At 48.2% G+C, this 23,498-nt stretch overlaps 1 protein-coding gene across 1 annotated transcript in view; it reads right to left on the bottom strand.

Moving 5' to 3' along the window:
- LOC146783421 (solute carrier family 2, facilitated glucose transporter member 11-like) overlaps positions 1-23,498 on the bottom strand; it is a 516,968-nt gene that overhangs the window by 342,064 nt on the left and 151,406 nt on the right. Inside the window, exons 3-4 of the mRNA XM_085633874.1 lie at positions 20,503-20,663; positions 17,057-17,181 (exon numbers count right to left, since the gene is read on the bottom strand). Coding sequence (XP_085490000.1) covers positions 17,057-17,181; positions 20,503-20,663 — 286 coding nt within the window. The remainder of the gene's footprint in view (positions 1-17,056; positions 17,182-20,502; positions 20,664-23,498) is intronic.

Here is a 23,498-nt window from a genome sequence, read left to right as displayed (position 1 = left end):
CCACCATGGTCTGTTACCCAGAATCCCTTGCAAACGTAAAAAATTGACAAAAAAAACACATTTTCCCCACATTTCTGGGATGGAAAGTTCTGGAATCTGCGTGGATCCACAATTTTCCACCCACCCCGCGTTCCCCAAAGTCCTACGAGAAAAATGGTACCTCACTTGTGCGGGTCGGCCTAGTGCCCGCGACAGGAAACGGCGTAAAACGCATCGTGGTTTTGCAGTGAAAAATGACCCTTTTTTTGGCAAAGTGACTAGCTGTAGATTTTGAACCCTAGCCCTGCCGGCACCTAGGGAAACCTAGCAAACCTATACATTTTTAAAAACTAGACACCCAGGGGAATCCAGGATGGGGTGACTTGACTGCCTCCCACCATGGTCTGTTACCCAGAATCCCTTGCAAACGTAAAAAATTGACAAAAAAAACACATTTTCCCCACATTTCTGGGATGGAAAGTTCTGGAATCTGCGTGGATCCACAATTTTCCACCCACCCCGCGTTCCCCAAAGTCCTACGAGAAAAATGGTACCTCACTTTTGCGGGTCGGCATAGTGCCCGCGACAGGAAACGGCGCAAAACGCAACGTGGTTTTGCAGTGAAAAATGACCCTTTTTTTGGCAAAGTGACTAGCTGTAGATTTTGAACCCTAGCCCTGCCGGCACCTAGGGAAACCTACCAAACCCACGCATTTCTGAAAACTAGACACCCGGCGGCTTCCAGGGAGGTATGGCTTGCGTGGATCCCCCAACATTTCCTTACCCAGAATCCTCTGCAAACCTCAATTTTTGCTCAAAAATCACTTTTTTCACACATTTTGGGGTGGGAAAGTAGTGGCATCACCGGGCTCACACAAATTTACCACCACCCAGCGTTCCCCCAGGTCTCCCGGTAAAAATGGTGCCTCACTTGTGTGGGAGGCCCAAGTACCCGCGGCAGGCAAGGGCCCAAAACGTAGTGAGGCGACATCAAAATGGCCTATCGCAAAACCACCTGGTTTTGCAAGGGGGGTCACTTTGGTTTTTGGCCCGGTGCTCGGCGGCCATCTAAGGAAACCTACCAAACCCACGCATTTCTGAAAACTAGACACCCGGCGGCTTCCAGGGAGGTATGGCTTGCATGGATCCCCCAACGTTTCCTTACCCAGAATCCCCTGCAAACCTCAATTTTTGCTCAAAAAATCACTTTTTTCACACATTTTGGGGTGGGAAAGTAGTGGCATCACCGGGCTCACACAAATTTACCACCACCCAGCGTTCCCCCAGGTCTCCTGGTAAAAATGGTGCCTCACTTGTGTGGGAGGCCCAAGTACCCGCGGCAGGCAAGGGCCCAAAACGTAGTGAGGCGACATCAAAATGGCCTATCGCAAAACCACCTGGTTTTGCAAGGGGGGTCACTTTGGTTTTTGGCCCGGTGCTTGGCGGCCATCTAGGGAAACCTACCAAACCCACGCATTTCTGAAAACTAGACACCCGGCGGCTTCCAGAGAGGTATGGCTTGCATGGATCCCCCAACATTTCCTTACCCAGAATTCCCTGCAAACCTCAAATTTTGCTCAAAAAATCACATTTTTCACACATTTTGGGGTGGGAAAGTAGTGGCATCACCGGGCTCACACACATTTACCATCACCCAGCGTTCCCCCAGGTCTCCCGGTAAAAATGGTGCCTCACTTGTGTGGGAGGCCCAAGTACCCGCGGCAGGCAAGGGCCCAAAACGTAGTGAGGCGACATCAAAATGGCCTATCGCAAAACCACCTGGTTTTGCAAGGGGGGTCACTTTGGTTTTTGGCCCGGTGCTCGGCGGCCATCTAGGGAAACCTACCAACCCCACGCATTTCTGAAAACTAGACACGCGGCGGCTTCCAGGGAGGTATGGCTTGCGTGGATCCCCCAACGTTTCCTTACCCAGAATCCCCGGCAAACCTCAATTTTTGCTCAAAAAATCACTTTTTTCACACATTTTGGGGTGGGAAAGTAGTGGCATCACCGGGCTCACACAAATTTACCACCACCCAGCGTTCCCCCAGGTCTCCCGGTAAAAATGGTGCCTCACTTGTGTGGGAGGCCCAAGTACCCGCGGCAGGCAAGGGCCCAAAACGTAGTGAGGCGACATCAAAATGGCCTATCGCAAAACCACCTGGTTTTGCAAGGGGGGTCACTTTGGTTTTTGGCCCGGTGCTCGGCGGCCATCTAGGGAAACCTACCAAACCCACGCATTTCTGAAAACTAGACACCCGGCGGCTTCCAGGGAGGTATGGCTTGCGTGGATCCCCCAACGTTTCCTTACCCAGAATCCCCTGCAAACCTCAATTTTTGCTCAAAAAATCACTTTTTTCACACATTTTGGGGTGGGAAAGTAGTGGCATCACCGGGCTCACACAAATTTACCACCACCCAGCGTTCCCCCAGGTCTCCCGGTAAAAATGGTGCCTCACTTGTGTGGGAGGCCTAAGTACCCGCGGCAGGCAAGGGCCCAAAACGTAGTGAAGCGACATCAAAATGGCCTATCGCAAAACCACCTGGTTTTGCAAGGGGGGTCACTTTGGTTTTTGGCCCGGTGCTCGGCGGCCATCTAGGGAAACCTACCAAACCCACGCATTTCTGAAAACTAGACACCCGGCGGCTTCCAGGGAGGTATGGCTTGCGTGGATCCCCCAACGTTTCCTTACCCAGAATCCCCTGCAAACCTCCATTTTTGCTCAAAAAATCACTTTTTTCACACATTTTGGGGTGGGAAAGTAGTGGCATCACCGGGCTCACACAAAGTTACCACCACCCAGCGTTCCCCCAGGTCTCCCGGTAAAAATGGTGCCTCACTTGTGTGGGAGGCCCAAGTACCCGCGGCAGGCAAGGGCCCAAAACGGAGTGAGGTGACAACAAAATGTCCTATCGCAAAACCACCTGGTTTTGCAAGGGGGTTACTTTGATTTTTGGCCCGGTGCTCGGCGGCCATTTAGGGAAACCTACCAAACCCATGCATTTCTGAAAACTAGACACCCGGCGGCTTCCAGGGAGGTATGGCTTGTGTGGATCCCCCAACGTTTCCTTACCCAGAATCCCCTGCAAACCTCAATTGTTGCTCAAAAAATCACTTTTTTCACACATTTTGGGGTGGGAAAGTAGTGGCATCACCGGGCTCACACAAATTTACCACCACCCAGCGTTCCCCCAGGTCTCCCGGTAAAAATGGTGCCTCACTTGTGTGGGAGGCCCAAGTACCCGCGGCAGGCAAGGGCCCAAAACGTAGTGAGGCGACATCAAAATGGCCTATCGCAAAACCACCTGGTTTTGCAAGGTGGGTCACTTTGGTTTTTGGCCCGGTGCTCGGCGGGTTTCTAGGGAATCCTACCAAACCCACGCATTTCTGAAAACTAGACACCCGGCGGCTTCCAGGGAGGTATGGCTTGCGTGGATCCCCCAACGTTTCCTTACCCAGAATCCCCTGCAAACCTCAATTTTTGCTCAAAAAATCACTTTTTTCACACATTTTGGGGTGGGAAAGTAGTGGCATCACCGGGCTCACACAAATTTACCACCACCCAGCGTTCCCCCAGGTCTCCCGGTAAAAATGGTGCCTCACTTGTGTGGGAGGCCCAAGTACCCGCGGCAGGCAAGGGCCCAAAACGTAGTGAGGCGACATTAAAGTGGCCTATCGCAAAACCACCTGGTTTTGCAAGGGGGGTCACTTTGGTTTTTGGCCTGGTGCTCGGCGGCCATCTAGGGAAACCTACCAAACCCATGCATTTCTGAAAACTAGACACCCGGCGGCTTCCAGAGAGGTATGGCTTGCGTGGATCCCCCAACGTTTCCTTACCCAGAATCCCCTGCAAACCTCAATTTTTGCTCAAAAAATCACTTTTTTCACACATTTTGGGGTGGGAAAGTAGTGGCATCACCGGGCTCACACAAATTTACCACCACCCAGCGTTCCCCCAGGTCTCCCGGTAAAAATGGTGCCTCACTTGTGTGGGAGTCCCAAGTACCCGCGGCAGGCAAAGGCCCAAAACGTAGTGAGGCGACAACAAAATGGCCTATCGCAAAACCACCTGGTTTTGCAAGGGGGGTCACTTTGGTTTTTGGCCCGGTGCTCGGCGGCCATCTAGGGAAACCTACCAAACCCACACATTTCTGAAAACTAGACACCCGGCGGCTTCCAGGGAGGTATGGCTTGCGTGGATCCCCCAACGTTTCCTTACCCAGAATCCCCTGCAAACCTCAATTTTTGCTCAAAAAATCACTTTTTTCACACATTTTGGGGTGGGAAAGTAGTGGCATCACCGGGCTCACACAAATTTACCACCACCCAGCGTTCCCCCAGGTCTCCCGGTAAAAATGGTGCCTCACTTGTGTGGGAGGCCCAAGTACCCGCGGCAGGCAAGGGCCCAAAACGTAGTGAGGCGACATTAAAGTGGCCTATCGCAAAACCACCTGGTTTTGCAAGGGGGGTCACTTTGGTTTTTGGCCTGGTGCTCGGCGGCCATCTAGGGAAACCTACCAAACCCATGCATTTCTGAAAACTAGACACCCGGCGGCTTCCAGAGAGGTATGGCTTGCGTGGATCCCCCAACGTTTCCTTACCCAGAATCCCCTGCAAACCTCAATTTTTGCTCAAAAAATCACTTTTTTCACACATTTTGGGGTGGGAAAGTAGTGGCATCACCGGGCTCACACAAATTTACCACCACCCAGCGTTCCCCCAGGTCTCCCGGTAAAAATGGTGCCTCACTTGTGTGGGAGTCCCAAGTACCCGCGGCAGGCAAAGGCCCAAAACGTAGTGAGGCGACAACAAAATGGCCTATCGCAAAACCACCTGGTTTTGCAAGGGGGGTCACTTTGGTTTTTGGCCCGGTGCTCGGCGGCCATCTAGGGAAACCTACCAAACCCACACATTTCTGAAAACTAGACACCCGGCGGCTTCCAGGGAGGTATGGCTTGCGTGGATCCCCCAACGTTTCCTTACCCAGAATCCCCTGCAAACCTCAATTTTTGCTCAAAAAATCACTTTTTTCACACATTTTGGGGTGGGAAAGTAGTGGCATCACCGGGCTCACACAAATTTACCACCACCCAGCGTTCCCCAAAGTCCTACGAGAAAAATGGTACCTCACTTGTGCGGGTCGGCCTAGTGCCCGCGACAGGAAACGGCGCAAAACGCAACGTGGTTTTGCAGTGAAAAATGACCCTTTTTTTGGCAAAGTGACTAGCTGTAGATTTTGAACCGTAGCCCTGCCGGCACCTAGGGAAACCTAGCAAACCTATACATTTTTGAAAACTAGACACCCAGGGGAATCCAGGATGGGGTGACTTGACTGCCTCCCACCATGGTCTGTTACCCAGAATCTCTTGCAAACGTAAAAAATTGACAAAAAAAACACATTTTCCCCACATTTCTGGGATGGAAAGTTCTGGAATCTGCGTGGATCCACAATTTTCCACCCACCCCGCGTTCCCCAAAGTCCTACGAGAAAAATGGTACCTCACTTGTGCGGGTCGGCCTAGTGCCCGCGACAGGAAACGGCGCAAAACGCAACGTGGTTTTGCAGTGAAAAATGACCCTTTTTTTGGCAAAGTGACTAGCTGTAGATTTTGAACCCTAGCCCTGCCGGCACCTAGGGAAACCTAGCAAACCTATAAATTTTTAAAAACTAGACACCCAGGGGAATCCAGGATGGGGTGACTTGACTGCCTCCCACCATGGTCTGTTACCCAGAATCCCTTGCAAACGTAAAAAATTGACAAAAAAAACACATTTTCCCCACATTTCTGGGATGGAAAGTTCTGGAATCTGCGTGGATCCACAATTTTCCACCCACCCCGCGTTCCCCAAAGTCCTACGAGAAAAATGGTACCTCACTTGTGCGGGTCGGCATAGTGCCCGCGACAGGAAACGGCGCAAAACGCAACGTGGTTTTGCAGTGAAAAATGACCCTTTTTTTGGCAAAGTGACTAGCTGTAGATTTTGAACCCTAGCCCTGCCGGCACCTAGGGAAACCTAGCAAACCTATACATTTTTGAAAACTAGACACCCAGGGGAATCCAGGATGGGGTGACTTGACTGCCTCCCACCATGGTCTGTTACCCAGAATCCATTGCAAACGTAAAAAATTGACAAAAAAAACATATTTTCCCCACATTTCTGGGATGGAAAGTTCTGGAATCTGCGTGGATCCACAAATTTCCACCCACCCTGCGTTCCCCAAAGTCCTACAAGAAAAATGGTACCTCACTTGTGCGGGTCGGCCTAGTGCCCGCGACAGGAAATGGCGCAAAACGCAACGTGGTCACACCTCAATTTTGCAGTGAAAAATGACCCTTTTTTGGCAAAGTGACTAGCTGTAGTTTTTGAACCCTAGCCCTGCCGGCACCTAGGGAAACCTAGCAAACCTATACATTTTTGAAAACTAGACACCCAGGGGAATCCAGGATGGGGTGACTTGACTGCCTCCCACCATGGTCTGTTACCCAGAATCCCTTGCAAACGTAAAAAATTGACAAAAAAAACACATTTTCCCCACATTTCTGTGATGGAAAGTTCTGGAATCTGCGTGGATCCACAAATTTCCACCCACCCCGCATTCCCCAAAGTCCTACGAGAAAAATGGTACCTCACTTGTGCGGGTCGGCCTAGTGCCCGCGACAGGAAACGGCGCAAATTGCAACGTGGTCTTGCAGTGAAAAATGACCCTTTTTTTGGCAAAGTGACTAGCTGTAGATTTTGAACCGTAGCCCTGCCGGCACCTAGGGAAACCTAGCAAACCTATACATTTTTGAAAACTAGACACACAGGGGAATCCAGGATGGGGTGACTTGACTGCCTCCCACCATGGTCTGTTACCCAGAATCCCTTGCAAACGTAAAAAATGGACAAAAAAAACACATTTTCCCCACATTTCTGGGATGGAAAGTTCTGGAATCTGCGTGGATCCACAATTTTCCACCCACCCCGCGTTCCCCAAAGTCCTACGAGAAAAATGGTACCTCACTTGTGCGGGTCGGCCTAGTGCCCGCGACAGGAAACGGCGCAAAACGCAACGTGGTTTTGCAGTGAAAAATGACCCTATTTTTGGCAAAGTGACAAGCTGTAGATTTTGAACCCTAGCCCTGCCGGCACCTAGGGAAACCTAGCAAACCTATACATTTTTAAAAACTATACACCCAGGGGAATCCAGGATGGGGTGACTTGACTGCCTCCCACCATGGTCTGTTACCCAGAATCCCTTGCAAACGTAAAAAATTGACAAAAAAAACACATTTTCCCCACATTTCTGGGATGGAAAGTTCTGGAATCTGCGTGGATCCACAATTTTCCACCCACCCCGCGTTCCCCAAAGTCCTACGAGAAAAATGGTACCTCACTTGTGCGGGTCGGCATAGTGCCCGCGAAAGGAAACGGCGCAAAACGCAACGTGGTTTTGCAGTGAAAAATGACCCTTTTTTTGGCAAAGTGACTAGCTGTAGATTTTGAACCCTAGCCCTGCCGGCACCTAGGGAAACCTAGCAAACCTATACATTTTTGAAAACTAGACACCCAGGGGAATCCAGGATGGGGTGATTTGACTGCCTCCCACCATGGTCTGTTACCCAGAATCCCTTGCAAACGTAAAAAATTGACAAAAAAAACACATTTTCCCCACATTTCTGGGATGGAAAGTTCTGGAATCTGCGTGGATCCACAATTTTCCACCCACCCCGCGTTCCCCAAAGTCCTACGAGAAAAATGGTACCTCACTTGTGTGGGTCGGCCTAGTGCCCGCGACAGGAAACGGCGCAAAACGCAACGTGGTTTTGCAGTGAAAAATGACCCTTTTTTTGGCAAAGTGACTAGCTGTAGATTTTGAACCCTAGCCCTGCCGGCACCTAGGGAAACCTAGCAAACCTATACATTTTTAAAAACTAGACACCAAGGGGAATCCAGGATGGGGTGACTTGACTGCCTCCCACCATGGTCTGTTACCCAGAATCCCTTGCAAACGTAAAAAATTGACAAAAAAAACACATTTTCCCCACATTTCTGGGATGGAAAGTTCTGGAATCTGCGTGGATCCACAATTTTCCACCCACCCCGCGTTCCCCAAAGTCCTACGAGAAAAATGGTACCTCACTTGTGCGGGTCGGCCTAGTGCCCGCGACAGGAAACGGCGCAAAACGCAACGTGGTTTTGCAGTGAAAAATGACCCTTTTTTTGGCAAAGTGACTAGCTGTAGATTTTGAACCCTAGCCCTGCCGGCACCTAGGGAAACCTAGCAAACCTATACATTTTTAAAAACTAGACACCAAGGGGAATCCAGGATGGGGTGACTTGACTGCCTCCCACCATGGTCTGTTACCCAGAATCCCTTGCAAACGTAAAAAATTGACAAAAAAAACACATTTTCCCCACATTTCTGGGATGGAAAGTTCTGGAATCTGCGTGGATCCACAATTTTCCACCCACCCCGCGTTCCCCAAAGTCCTACGAGAAAAATGGTACCTCACTTGTGCGGGTCGGCATAGTGCCCGCGACAGGAAACGGCGCAAAACGCAACGTGGTTTTGCAGTGAAAAATGACCCTTTTTTTGGCAAAGTGACTAGCTGTAGATTTTGAACCCTAGCCCTGCCGGCACCTAGGGAAACCTAGCAAACCTATACATTTTTGAAAACTAGACACCCAGGGGAATCCAGGATGGGGTGATTTGACTGCCTCCCACCATGGTCTGTTACCCAGAATCACTTGCAAACGTAAAAAATTGACTAAAAAAACACATTTTCCCCACATTTCTGGGATGGAAAGTTCTGGAATCTGCGTGGATCCACAATTTTCCACCCACCCCGCGTTCCCCAAAGTCCTACGAGAAAAATGGTACCTCACTTGTGCGGGTCGGCCTAGTGCCCGCGACAGGAAACGGCGCAAAACGCAACGGGGTTTTGCAGTGAAAAATGACCCTTTTTTTGGCAAAGTGACTAGCTGTAGATTTTGAACCCTAGCCCTGCCGGCACCTAGGGAAACCTAGCAAACCTATACATTTTTGAAAACTAGACACCCAGGGGAATCCAGGATGGGGTGACTTGACTGCCTCCCACCATGGTCTGTTACCCAGAATCCATTGCAAACGTAAAAAATTGACAAAAAAAACATATTTTCCCCACATTTCTGGGATGGAAAGTTCTGGAATCTGCGTGGATCCACAAATTTCCACCCACCCTGCGTTCCCCAAAGTCCTACAAGAAAAATGGTACCTCACTTGTGCGGGTCGGCCTAGTGCCCGCGACAGGAAATGGCGCAAAACGCAACGTGGTCACACCTCAATTTTGCAGTGAAAAATGACCCTTTTTTGGCAAAGTGACTAGCTGTAGTTTTTGAACCCTAGCCCTGCCGGCACCTAGGGAAACCTAGCAAACCTATACATTTTTGAAAACTAGACACCCAGGGGAATCCAGGATGGGGTGACTTGACTGCCTCCCACCATGGTCTGTTACCCAGAATCCCTTGCAAACGTAAAAAATTGACAAAAAAAACACATTTTCCCCACATTTCTGTGATGGAAAGTTCTGGAATCTGCGTGGATCCACAAATTTCCACCCACCCCGCATTCCCCAAAGTCCTACGAGAAAAATGGTACCTCACTTGTGCGGGTCGGCCTAGTGCCCGCGACAGGAAACGGCGCAAATTGCAACGTGGTCTTGCAGTGAAAAATGACCCTTTTTTTGGCAAAGTGACTAGCTGTAGATTTTGAACCGTAGCCCTGCCGGCACCTAGGGAAACCTAGCAAACCTATACATTTTTGAAAACTAGACACACAGGGGAATCCAGGATGGGGTGACTTGACTGCCTCCCACCATGGTCTGTTACCCAGAATCCCTTGCAAACGTAAAAAATGGACAAAAAAAACACATTTTCCCCACATTTCTGGGATGGAAAGTTCTGGAATCTGCGTGGATCCACAATTTTCCACCCACCCCGCGTTCCCCAAAGTCCTACGAGAAAAATGGTACCTCACTTGTGCGGGTCGGCCTAGTGCCCGCGACAGGAAACGGCGCAAAACGCAACGTGGTTTTGCAGTGAAAAATGACCCTATTTTTGGCAAAGTGACAAGCTGTAGATTTTGAACCCTAGCCCTGCCGGCACCTAGGGAAACCTAGCAAACCTATACATTTTTAAAAACTAGACACCCAGGGGAATCCAGGATGGGGTGACTTGACTGCCTCCCACCATGGTCTGTTACCCAGAATCCCTTGCAAACGTAAAAAATTGACAAAAAAAACACATTTTCCCCACATTTCTGGGATGGAAAGTTCTGGAATCTGCGTGGATCCACAATCTTCCACCCACCCCGCGTTCCCCAAAGTCCTACGAGAAAAATGGTACCTCACTTGTGCGGGTCGGCATAGTGCCCGCGAAAGGAAACGGCGCAAAACGCAACGTGGTTTTGCAGTGAAAAATGACCCTTTTTTTGGCAAAGTGACTAGCTGTAGATTTTGAACCCTAGCCCTGCCGGCACCTAGGGAAACCTAGCAAACCTATACATTTTTGAAAACTAGACACCCAGGGGAATCCAGGATGGGGTGATTTGACTGCCTCCCACCATGGTCTGTTACCCAGAATCCCTTGCAAACGTAAAAAATTGACAAAAAAAACACATTTTCCCCACATTTCTGGGATGGAAAGTTCTGGAATCTGCGTGGATCCACAATTTTCCACCCACCCCGCGTTCCCCAAAGTCCTACGAGAAAAATGGTACCTCACTTGTGTGGGTCGGCCTAGTGCCCGCGACAGGAAACGGCGCAAAACGCAACGTGGTTTTGCAGTGAAAAATGACCCTTTTTTTGGCAAAGTGACTAGCTGTAGATTTTGAACCCTAGCCCTGCCGGCACCTAGGGAAACCTAGCAAACCTATACATTTTTAAAAACTAGACACCAAGGGGAATCCAGGATGGGGTGACTTGACTGCCTCCCACCATGGTCTGTTACCCAGAATCCCTTGCAAACGTAAAAAATTGACAAAAAAAACACATTTTCCCCACATTTCTGGGATGGAAAGTTCTGGAATCTGCGTGGATCCACAATTTTCCACCCACCCCGCGTTCCCCAAAGTCCTACGAGAAAAATGGTACCTCACTTGTGCGGGTCGGCCTAGTGCCCGCGACAGGAAACGGCGCAAAACGCAACGTGGTTTTGCAGTGAAAAATGACCCTTTTTTTGGCAAAGTGACTAGCTGTAGATTTTGAACCCTAGCCCTGCCGGCACCTAGGGAAACCTAGCAAACCTATACATTTTTAAAAACTAGACACCAAGGGGAATCCAGGATGGGGTGACTTGACTGCCTCCCACCATGGTCTGTTACCCAGAATCCCTTGCAAACGTAAAAAATTGACAAAAAAAACACATTTTCCCCACATTTCTGGGATGGAAAGTTCTGGAATCTGCGTGGATCCACAATTTTCCACCCACCCCGCGTTCCCCAAAGTCCTACGAGAAAAATGGTACCTCACTTGTGCGGGTCGGCATAGTGCCCGCGACAGGAAACGGCGCAAAACGCAACGTGGTTTTGCAGTGAAAAATGACCCTTTTTTTGGCAAAGTGACTAGCTGTAGATTTTGAACCCTAGCCCTGCCGGCACCTAGGGAAACCTAGCAAACCTATACATTTTTGAAAACTAGACACCCAGGGGAATCCAGGATGGGGTGATTTGACTGCCTCCCACCATGGTCTGTTACCCAGAATCACTTGCAAACGTAAAAAATTGACTAAAAAAACACATTTTCCCCACATTTCTGGGATGGAAAGTTCTGGAATCTGCGTGGATCCACAATTTTCCACCCACCCCGCGTTCCCCAAAGTCCTACGAGAAAAATGGTACCTCACTTGTGCGGGTCGGCCTAGTGCCCGCGACAGGAAACGGCGCAAAACGCAACGGGGTTTTGCAGTGAAAAATGACCCTTTTTTTGGCAAAGTGACTAGCTGTAGATTTTGAACCCTAGCCCTGCCGGCACCTAGGGAAACCTAGCAAACCTATACATTTTTAAAAACTAGACACCCAGGGGAATCCAGGATGGGGTGACTTGACTGCCTCCCACCATGGTCTGTTACCCAGAATCCCTTGCAAACGTAAAAAATTGACAAAAAAAACACATTTTCCCCACATTTCTGGGATGGAAAGTTCTGGAATCTGCGTGGATCCACAATTTTCCACCCACCCCGCGTTCCCCAAAGTCCTACGAGAAAAATGGTACCTCACTTGTGCGGGTCGGCATAGTGCCCGCGACAGGAAACGGCGCAAAACGCAACGTGGTTTTGCAGTGAAAAATGACCCTTTTTTTGGCAAAGTGACTAGCTGTAGATTTTGAACCCTAGCCCTGCCGGCACCTAGGGAAACCTACCAAACCCACGCATTTCTGAAAACTAGACACCCGGCGGCTTCCAGGGAGGTATAGCTTGCGTGGATCCCCCAACGTTTCCTTACCCAGAATCCTCTGCAAACCTCAATTTTTGCTCAAAAAATCACTTTTTTCACACATTTTGGGGTGGGAAAGTAGTGGCATCACCGGGCTCACACAAATTTACCACCACCCAGCGTTCCCCCAGGTCTCCCGGTAAAAATGGTGCCTCACTTGTGTGGGAGGCCCAAGTACCCGCGGCAGGCAAGGGCCCAAAACGTAGTGAGGCGACATCAAAATGGCCTATCGCAAAACCACCTGGTTTTGCAAGGGGGGTCACTTTGGTTTTTGGCCCGGTGCTCGGCGGCCATCTAGGGAAACCTACCAAACCCACGCATTTCTGAAAACTAGACACCCGGCGGCTTCCAGGGAGGTATGGCTTGCGTGGATCCCCCAACGTTTCCTTACCCAGAATCCCCTGCAAACCTCAATTTTTGCTCAAAAAATCACTTTTTTCACACATTTTGGGGTGGGAAAGTAGTGGCATCACCGGGCTCACACAAATTTACCACCACCCAGCGTTCCCCCAGGTCTCCCGGTAAAAATGGTGCCTCACTTGTGTGGGAGGCCCAAGTACCCGCGGCAGGCAATGGCCCAAAACGTAGTGAGGCGACATCAAAATGGCCTATCGCAAAACCACATGGTTTTGCAAGGGGGGTCACTTTGGTTTTTGGCCCGGTGCTTGGCGGCCATCTAGGGAAACCTACCAAACCCACGCATTTCTGAAAACTAGACACCCGGCGGCTTCCAGGGAGGTATGGCTTGCATGGATCCCCCAACGTTTCCTTACCCAGAATCCCCTGCAAACCTCAATTTTTGCTCAAAAAATCACTTTTTTCACACATTTTGGGGTGGGAAAGTAGTGGCATCACCGGGCTCACACAAATTTACCACCACCCAGCGTTCCCCCAGGTCTCCTGGTAAAAATGGTGCCTCACTTGTGTGGGAGGCCCAAGTACCCGCGGCAGGCAAGGGCCCAAAACGTAGTGAGGCGACAACAAAATGGCCTATCGCAAAACCACCTGGTTTTGCAAGGGGGGTCACTTTGGTTTTTGGCCCGGTGCTCGGCGGCCATCTAGGGAAACCTACCAAACCCACGCATTTCTGAAAACTAGACACCCGGCGGCTTCCAGAGAGGTATGGCTTGCGTGGATCCCCCAACGTTTCCTTACCCAGAATCCCCTGCAAACCTCAAATTTTGCTCAAAAAATCACTTTTTTCACACATTTTGGGGTGGGAAAGTAGTGGCATCACCGGGCTCACACAAATTTACCACCACCCAGCGTTCCCCCAGGTCTCCCGGTAAAAATGGTGCCTCACTTGTGTGGGAGGCCCAAGTACCCGCGGCAGGCAAGGGCCCAAAACGTAGTGAGGCGACATCAAAATGGCCGATCGCAAAACCACCTGGTTTTGCAAGGGGGGTCACTTTGGTTTTTGGCCCGGTGCTCGGCGGCCATCTAGGGAAACCTACCAAACCCACGCATTTCTGAAAACTAGACACCCGGCGGCTTCCAGGGAGGTTTGGCTTGCGTGGATCCCCCAACGTTTCCTTACCCAGAATCCCCTGCAAACCTCAATTTTTGCTCAAAAAATCACTTTTTTCACACATTTTGGGGTGGGAAAGTAGTGGCATCACCGGGCTCACACAAATTTACCACCACCCAGCGTTCCCCCAGGTCTCCCGGTAAAAATGGTGCCTCACTTGTGTGGGAGGCCCAAGTACCCGCGGCAGGCAAGGGCCCAAAACGTAGTGAGGCGACATCAAAATGGCCTATCGCAAAACCACCTGGTTTTGCAAGGGGGGTCACTTTGGTTTTTGGCCCGGTGCTCGGCGGCCATCTAGGGAAACCTACCAAACCCACGCATTTCTGAAAACTAGACACCCGGCGGCTTCCAGAGAGGTATGGCTTGCGTGGATCCCCCAACGTTTCCTTACCCAGAATCCCCTGCAAACCTCAAATTTTGCTCAAAAAATCACTTTTTTCACACATTTTGGGGTGGGAAAGTAGTGGCATCACCGGGCTCACACAAATTTACCACCACCCAGCGTTCCCCCAGGTCTCCCGGTAAAAATGGTGCCTCACTTGTGTGGGAGGCCCAAGTACCCGCGGCAGGCAAGGGCCCAAAACGTAGTGAGGCGACATCAAAATGGCCTATCGCAAAACCACCTGGTTTTGCAAGGGGGGTCACTTTGGTTTTTGGCCCGGTGCTCGGCGGCCATCCAGGGAAACCTACCAAACCCACGCATTTCTGAAAACTAGACACCCGGCGGCTTCCAGGGAGGTTTGGCTTGCGTGGATCCCCCAACGTTTCCTTACCCAGAATCCCCTGCAAACCTCAATTTTTGCTCAAAAAATCACTTTTTTCACACATTTTGGGGTGGGAAAGTAGTGGCATCACCGGGCTCACACAAATTTACCACCACCCAGCGTTCCCCCAGGTCTCCCGGTAAAAATGGTGCCTCACTTGTGTGGGAGGCCCAAGTACCCGCGGCAGGCAAGGGCCCAAAACGTAGTGAGGCGACATCAAAATGGCCTATCGCAAAACCACCTGGTTTTGCAAGGGGGGTCACTTTGGTTTTTGATCCGGTGCTCGGCGGCCATCTAGGGAAACCTACCAAACCCACGCATTTCTGAAAACTAGACACCCGGCGGCTTCCAGGGAGGTTTGGCTTGCGTGGATCCCCCAACGTTTCCTTACCCAGAATCCCCTGCAAACCTCAATTTTTGCTCAAAAAATCACTTTTTTCACACATTTTGGGGTGGGAAAGTAGTGGCATCACCGGGCTCACACAAATTTACCACCACCCAGCGTTCCCCCAGGTCTCCCGGTAAAAATGGTGCCTCACTTGTGTGGGAGGCCCAAGTACCCGCGGCAGGCAAGGGCCCAAAACGTAGTGAGGCGACAACAAAATGTCCTATCGCAAAACCACCTGGTTTTGCAAGGGCCCATTGAGCTGTCTGCACGTCACTTTTTTTGATGCACAAAAGGTGCAATGGGCTTGCCCATATCTACAAGGCCACGTAAAGTCACCCTGCATGACTTTTCATGGCCTTGTAAATATGGACCCCTTTCACGCATTACTCTCCTGGATGTTGCTGTGGGTGTTCCCACGCAATATTCATGGAACTTGACGCATTCCCAGATTTACAACATTTTGTAAAACTGGGAATGCCTCAAAATCCTACTCCTCCCAGGGGAGGCATAGCAATGGCGCAATGAGGAGAAATACTTTAATTTCTCCTCGATGTTTCCTATTTCTATGTGTACTGAGGAAAATGCCTTTAATGATTGTTGTTGTGCAGAAGTGTGTCCCTTCCTGCACAAAAATAATCATCCCTGCAGTGCATGCACCCATGCAAAATGACGCAAGGATGTCTGCACTGATGCATGGCAGCCAATTGTGCACCTGTGCTGGGGAAAGCAAAGGGATGCGTGGTATTGTTGTTAATAGGACACATCCCTGTGCTTTGAAAATGATGCAGCACGGCACAGCTAAGTGGCTTGTGGAATTGTGAAGCATTTTTTTCTTGTAGAGGAGGCCCATTGTTTTTTAATGATCTTACTAATCTGGTCTCCCAGGCACTGAACACACTTTACTCACTTTGTGGATAACTGGCATGAGGAAATTCCTAATTTGCCTCTTATCTTTTACGTCATAAATATCAGACGTTGTTGCTCATGTTCCCTGAATGTCATCTCTCACATCTGCACATAAAGTGTATCATAACAGTCGTAAATGTAGGATGACAGGGCGGTGGTGTCTCACGTTGTGACATCATCCTAGGTGCAGAGTGCGAGGGAAGACATGGAAGGGGGAAAACTCTTTCTTTTGCTTGTTAAGCATGGCAGTTGTAGGAGCTGTGCTCATCCTATTACCTAATGACTGGGATGAGGAAAAGATTTAAGGAGATAATGATTTCTTTTAAAAATACCACAATTAATAATTCATTCATCACTGTCTGTGGGATCTCTGAAAGATAATGTTACAGAATCATCTTTGGTAAGTCTCTTATCCTCTCCCTTGATGACAATGTGAATTTTTATTTGGGAAGTAGCCGCTTAACATCTACTCATATGTCTATCCTGATAGATCTCAAATAAGCAATGTGTGAGGTAATTACCCTCCAGCCCCTTCTCTGTCTACGCCAGATGACACCCTTTACAACAAAACAAGTTCACATCAGCCCTCAGAGTAGAGTCTACCTGTAACTATATCGAGCTACTTTAGCTCACACCACAAGCGCCAACTAACTGGAAGAAGGCTGAAATGCAAGCTGCAGAAAAAAGAGGAGAAGATCACTCCCAACCAAAGCAGGCAAGTCATCTCCTGGACCAAATCATCATGACACATAACAGGAAAGGGAGAAATAGAGTGGAGAACCCGCACAATCCATCCTTAACCAATTGGTTACAACCTATGAGTATCCTGATTTTTATGGTCTTTAAATCCCTCCAAACTTGTCAACATCAACGTGAAATGATTTGGACAGGAACAGTTCAATTCTGTTCAAAATTGCAATAAACATAGATATTCCAGAAGAAGTAGAGCAAATATTAACATGTCTGTAGTTATCTTATGAGGGAAATTGTAGGATCAATATACCCTGGACACCAGGAGGATTTTAAAAGAACATACCTGAATTGAAGCCAAAAATGAAGCGTACCACCAGAATCATCTCGAAGGAGCCCGCAATCTTGCTGCAGGCAAAGAGAATGGAAGCCAGCACAGGGAGGAGGCTGTTCCACACTTGACAAGTTCTCCTGCAACAACGCACAAGGTGATTACTGCATGAGTTTATTTCATTTGAGGTACTTAGACAGGAGTCCAAAGGCGTGAGATGTGAGTTTTTTTTTTGCCATAATCCATTTTCAATAGAAAAAAGATAACCCCTAGGTGGGGCAGATATATATATATATATATATATATCTACACACATACACACATTCACGCAGAGAACACTATGGTCTTTTCTAGGGAATATATATATATATATATACACACACACACACACATATATATGTATGCACGCACAAATATACACTTATATGCGTAAATGTGCTTTTGCCACCCTCATCAGACAATCTATTGTCTGCTGCTTGATTTACAGATTTTTGGAAATCAATCGTCCTAGTTCAAATGGATCAAAAGGTTCTTTTATTTGTTGCACATTGGGTGCAATGGAGACCTTCAGCGGTTGCTTATTATAATCAACTCACTTAAAGAGGTGACAGTGTTTGACAGATAAGTTAAACAGAAGCATGAAACAAAAGCCTTAAATCAGGGCCTTTGTCCACAACCTGTAGCCTCATTGTGAAATGCAAACATTCTTCATTCATCTGTAATATGAATTAAATGACATATCAAACTGTAAGACTGTCTTTAAGAGAAGAAGCCAAGCAAGAGAACTTCATTTCCTATCACCCATCAGCGCAGGAAATGACATCATGGCACCCTGGACACCTCCCTTCTCCCTGCACCTACTTAATGACAGCTGTAACATTGATGTACAGCAGACGCATGCAGTGGGCACACCAAAGGTACGCCCATCTGTGCCTTCCATGCCCGTCAGCGCCTGGACCGTGCCCAGGGTCAGGAACCCTGGTCCTATCAGTGCCCAGGGATACTATACAGCACTCCTTAGGTCTCCATTTCCCGAACTGCTTGCACGCCGCACCTCACTCCACAGTAGGAGCATTCACCCGCACCCACTGCCAGTTCTCCAGCAGCCACCCACCCACATCCCCCATGCAAATTCTAACAATGCCCTTAACAGCCCCTCCCAACACAACCACACAAGCACCAACAATGCCCAAACTCCCACCCTACACCACACTCCACAATAAACCTGCATGTCAACACCCTCTTCTCAACATATGAGCACTCAGCAAATAGAAAACCGAAATATGGGTCCCTCTGAGCAGCGACGCACCCGACATCCTCTTCATCCCAGAGACATGGTTCAACCCCTTATTGGCTCCTGACATTGCTACGGCAATCTCAGCAGACTACAAGAACGCTCGACTGAACTGCCTTCACATGCTACAAGGAGTACTCACTATCATCTTCAAGGAATCAATCAAATGAACATCATCCATGGAAAATGGAACGGAAGGATGGCAGCCTGACCCTTTGGGTGCTTCTGTTGAGGAGGGAACAGATCCATTTGAGAGCGGATTATTGTATGCTAATCTTCTGGAGTTTTCTGATGAGGGTGTTGTGGAAGTGTATCGAAGGCCGCAGAGAAGTCAAGCAGTATGAGGACTGCTGTTTCTCCTCGGTCCCAGATGTTTTAAATGTCATCAGTGGCCGTGATGAGTGCTGTTTCGGTGATGAGTTTCTTTCTCAATTCTGATTCTGTGTTGTCTAGAATATGATGAAGTTTGTGGTGGATTGTAAGTCCCTTGTTGATGGCCTTCTCAATTACTATGGCTGTATAGGGGAGCAGGGAGATGGGTCTGAACTTGCTCAATTAATTTGGGTTGGCTGTTGGCTTCTTCAGCAGGGCTTTGACTTCTGCGAGTTTCAATTCATCTGGGAACGTGTCAGATGTGATGTAGGTGTTGATGATGTGGGTCAGGGTGGTGCTGACTGGTGAAGTTCCCAGGCTGTCGATGTGATGGGGTCATGGGTCCATTGGGGCCCCTGAGTGGATGGTTCACATGATTGCTGCTGTGTGGTTTCTGGTGAAGGTTGTCCATTCAGTTATTTGGCCGTCTTTGCTCTTGGTGGGTAGGTTAGCAATGAGTTCTCTGTGGTTGGGTTAGTGTGTCAAGTAGCTGTAGATTCTTGCAATGTTGCTGTATAAGAAGTTGAATAGGTTGTCAGAGAGAACTTGGGTGGCAGCAATGTTGTTGACAGTGGCAGAGGGCGAGGTGAAATTCTTGACAATTCAAAAGATCTCCTTTCAGCTGTTGGAGCTTACTTTGATGAAGGTTACTAATGCTTTTTTCTTGGTGTATCTAATTTGCTGGTGACAGCATCTGAGTGCAGCCTTGTAGGTAGATTGCTCGGTGATGTCATGGGTGGCTCTCCATTTCCTTTCTGATATGCATTGTCCCACAGGGATTATCCCTGAGCCCCACCCATTTCAACATATACATGACACTGCTCACCAACATCATCCGATCACTGTCATCTATAGCAAACTCATACTCTCCCCGACGGACATCACAAACACCGCCAGAACCAATTTCACCAACTGCATGACCATGATAGCAGACTGGGTGCGGATCAACTGCCTGAAGCTCAAATCTATCAACCACTCAAATCTGACAAGACTGAAGTACTGGTCTATAGCAACAAGACCTCCCCATGGGACTCCACTTGGTGGCTGTCGGAGGTAGGACCAACACCCACAGACCACGTAAGAAATCTAGGGCTCATCCTAGACTACAAGCTTAACGTGATGGTTCAAGTCAACATAGTATGCAGCTCCTGCTTCCACATACTAAGCATGCTGTAAAAGATCTTCAAATGGTTGCCTTAGGACACAAGACAAACCGTCCCACAAGCACTCATCACCAGCAGACTGATCTACGGCACCATTCTATATGCCAAAATCTCCAAACCACTCCTACACAGATTATAGACCACTCAGAACGCAGGTGCACGACACAAACTCAACCGGATCTGCTGCACCCATATCGCACCGCACCTCAGGAAGCTTCATTGGCTTCCCATTTACAAGCGTAGCCAATTCAAACTTCTCACTCACACATACAAAGCCTTATACAACACAGGATCAGAATACCTGAACAGTCACATACACTTTCACCAACCCACCAGACACCTATGCTCTGCCTCACTCTCACTCGCACACACTCCTTGCCTCTGCAAAAGCAAAGCTAGAGATAGCTCATTCTCCTACATCACACTCAAGACATGCAGTGGCCTCCCTCAACCTATCAGAGCCTCCTCCTCACTTCTTGAGTTCCGCAAGAAGCTGAATACCTGACTCTTTAAATAAGCACCTTGAGACCACACACCTACACACTTTGCCCAATCGCTTGGATACCCTCTCTGGTGATAAGAGCGCTATACAAATCAACATAACATAAGGGGAGTTTGTTTGCACTACTCACTTGCCATGTCGTCCAATGAGAGGACCTGAAGCCAGTGCTCCGAAGAATCCCCCTATACTGAACACTGACACAATTAGGGACCACAGCAGCGTAATGGTACCTTCAGGCATGGGTGAGCCACAGCGGTTGAACCAGGTCTCATTAAGGAAAGCTTTAATGAACTGCAAGAAAAGAGAAATCTATTATGGACAGCTAATCAGACGGCTCAGAATGTGTATAGTTACTGATAATATTGGCCTGCCCAGATAATTTCAAGTTCTGTTAACAAGAAAAAGGTTCTCTGTTAGTAGACAAAGGAGACGGGATGAATGGATGGAGTACAATTGTTGGGAAGTTAATATCCCAATGGCAATACTGACTTTGAGGGAATCACATGCGTTAACTGACAACAGTCAACGTCCCTCCGGGCGCGCCGTGAATACTTTGCTGGAAGCGAATGAAATGTTTGTTTAGGATTAATGAGACATGGAGGTTAATCTTCAATTCCAAGCTTTAATTCGTGGAAGTTAGGATCAGTTCATGTGATCAAGTGGTGAAAATTGCATTCATGGGGTAACATCACAGTGTTAGATCTCCACTCAGGTATTAAACTCGGTCCCTTTGCATTTCGGGCCCCTCTGGCCCTTCATCAGGGGAATCTATGTTGCAAAGAAATATGTACATATCAGTAAGTTGCAAAATGAGGAATCAACCAATATAAACAAAAGAAAAAAGGACTTCGCCAAACAAAGGTGGGTTTACGCTCAACAGGTCACAATGTATCAATGTTTGCTAAATAAACAATATCACCGGAACGTAACGGTTGGTTATACTTTCAAGGTGACGTGAAAAGGTGCAGGTGATATAACTCGAAAAAACCAATGATCGTGGTTGTTTCAGATAAACCCACTGACGATGAAATGTTAAAACAAAAAAAGGAACAGTTCACCCTCGAGCGTGTGCCGTCGTGAATCAGAAAAGTAAGTACGGAAAAAGTGCCAGGCGTGCCCAAACATAGTCAAAAGGCCCATGTGGCGTGTAAAAAACGCTCAGTGCAAAACTCGGGATGATGTGAAGAAAGTTAGAAAGCGAGAAAAGAAAACGCAGATTCAGAATAATCGAGTTCGAGAGAATACGCTGAAGCGAACGAAAGGCTTACTGTTGAAGCAATAAGCTCTGTACCTGATGTGTTCTGAATGGTGTCGGTCAGTCTCGCATCGGGGTTTGCTAGAGTATTGTGGGACGTGCTCTTAAAAAATGAAACACCGGAAGTGACGTGAACGGTAGTGAAATTGCGAGTGTGTGTTTGACGTAACTGGTAAAACCTGGGCGCCATCTTGTAGGGGGAAGAATGAATCGGCTGTGGGTGCCGAATGGCTCGTAACACCTAAGTATATCGACTTCAATGGGAGTGCTCATGTAAAAAAGGAAGAAAGAAACATGAAAAATGGTGATCACACAAAAGTAAGCGAACAGTGATAACAACGAGATAGATTATAGTTCAAAGGTAGCAAGCGAATTCCAAGCGGTCATTGAGACCCTTCGGCTTCATGGACTCCAGTTTGTAAATCCAGTAATTCTCGCGTTGCAACAAGAAGGAGTTGTTGTCTCTACCTTCTCTTTTCATTACAGTTTCTAAGACCAAAAATTTGAGTTGAGCAATGCTGTGTTGATTTTCTAGGAAATGCATCGCCACGGTGGATCTGGGGTTGCTGGTGCGTATATTACTCTTGTGTTCATGGATGCGGGATTTTATCTTTCTTTCAGTTTTGCCCACATAAACAAGGCCACAAGGGCATTTCAGTAAGTATATTACATTGGTGGTGTCACAGGTGGCATTGACTTGAAGCTTGATTGGTGTGCCCCTCATGGGGTGTGAAATTTTTTGACCCTTGATGATGTTATTGCAATTGCTGCAATTCAAACAGGGAACCGTCCCTCGAAATGTAGTGGTTGGAATTTTAGTTTTGGGTCGAATCAATTCCTGTATGTTTTTATTCCTGGTGTGTGCAAACATTGGTGGATTGCTGAAAATGCCATTGAAATCGGTTTCAAGGGCCAAAACTGGCCAGTGTCTCTTAATGGTTTGCTTGAATCTGTGACTCATGGTTGAGAAGCGGGAGACCACTACCAAGCGATGATGCTCACTTCGTATGGTGGGTCGCAGTAAAGTTTCACGTGATGCGTTGGCCACTTTGGTGGCAGCCCCTTGTAAAATGGCTTGAGGATAACCACGGGTGATGAAACGTTGTATCATTGACTGTGTTTGTATTTGAGACTCAGAGGGATCAGATACTATTCTTTTCACTCTTAGCAGTTGTGAGAATGGTAGGGGATTTTTCAAAGATGGTTGGTGAAAGCTTGTATAATGCAATAGGTTATTGCGATCGGTTGATTTCCTGAATACGGATGTGGTGATCTGCTCGTTCTGGATTCTCAACAGAACGTCCAGGTAAGTGATGGAAGTATCATCAACATTGAAGGTGAATTGGATGCGATCATTGATCAGGTTCAAGTTTTCCAAAGCTGCCCCGAGAGAGTCACGGGGGCCGAACCATAGGACGAAAATGTCATCTATGTAACGCAAAAAAATGCGTGCGTGTTTCTTCCACGTGTCTGAGCTTAAGATGAATTTGTTTTCAAATGCATGCATGAAAAGGTTGGCATAGGTCGGTGCGGCGCAATTGCCCATCGATGTGCCAGATAGCTGCAAATAATAAGTGTCATTCCATCTAAAATAACTCTGATACAGGGTGAAAGAAAGGAGTTCCATCAAAAAAAGTTGAAAATCGTGATCTAAATCGGACTGCAACAATGTTTCTTCAATGGCTTCAATGCCCAAATTGTGGGGGATCGAGGTATAAAGTGACTTAACATCGATCGTGCACAACCAAACTTCCTCTTCCTTGGGTAGTACAATTTGATTGATCTTAATCAGGAAATCGGTTGTATCTTTGACATATGACTCCATCTGTTGAACAAATGTTTGTAAGTGGATGTCCAAAAATTTGCCTACA

This window comes from Triturus cristatus, chromosome 11 (assembly GCF_964204655.1).
Source record: "Triturus cristatus chromosome 11, aTriCri1.1, whole genome shotgun sequence".
Classification (NCBI taxonomy): Eukaryota; Metazoa; Chordata; class Amphibia; order Caudata; family Salamandridae; genus Triturus; species Triturus cristatus.
Note: the sequence above shows the minus strand (reverse complement) of the source record. Positions and strands in the feature narration are given on the sequence as shown.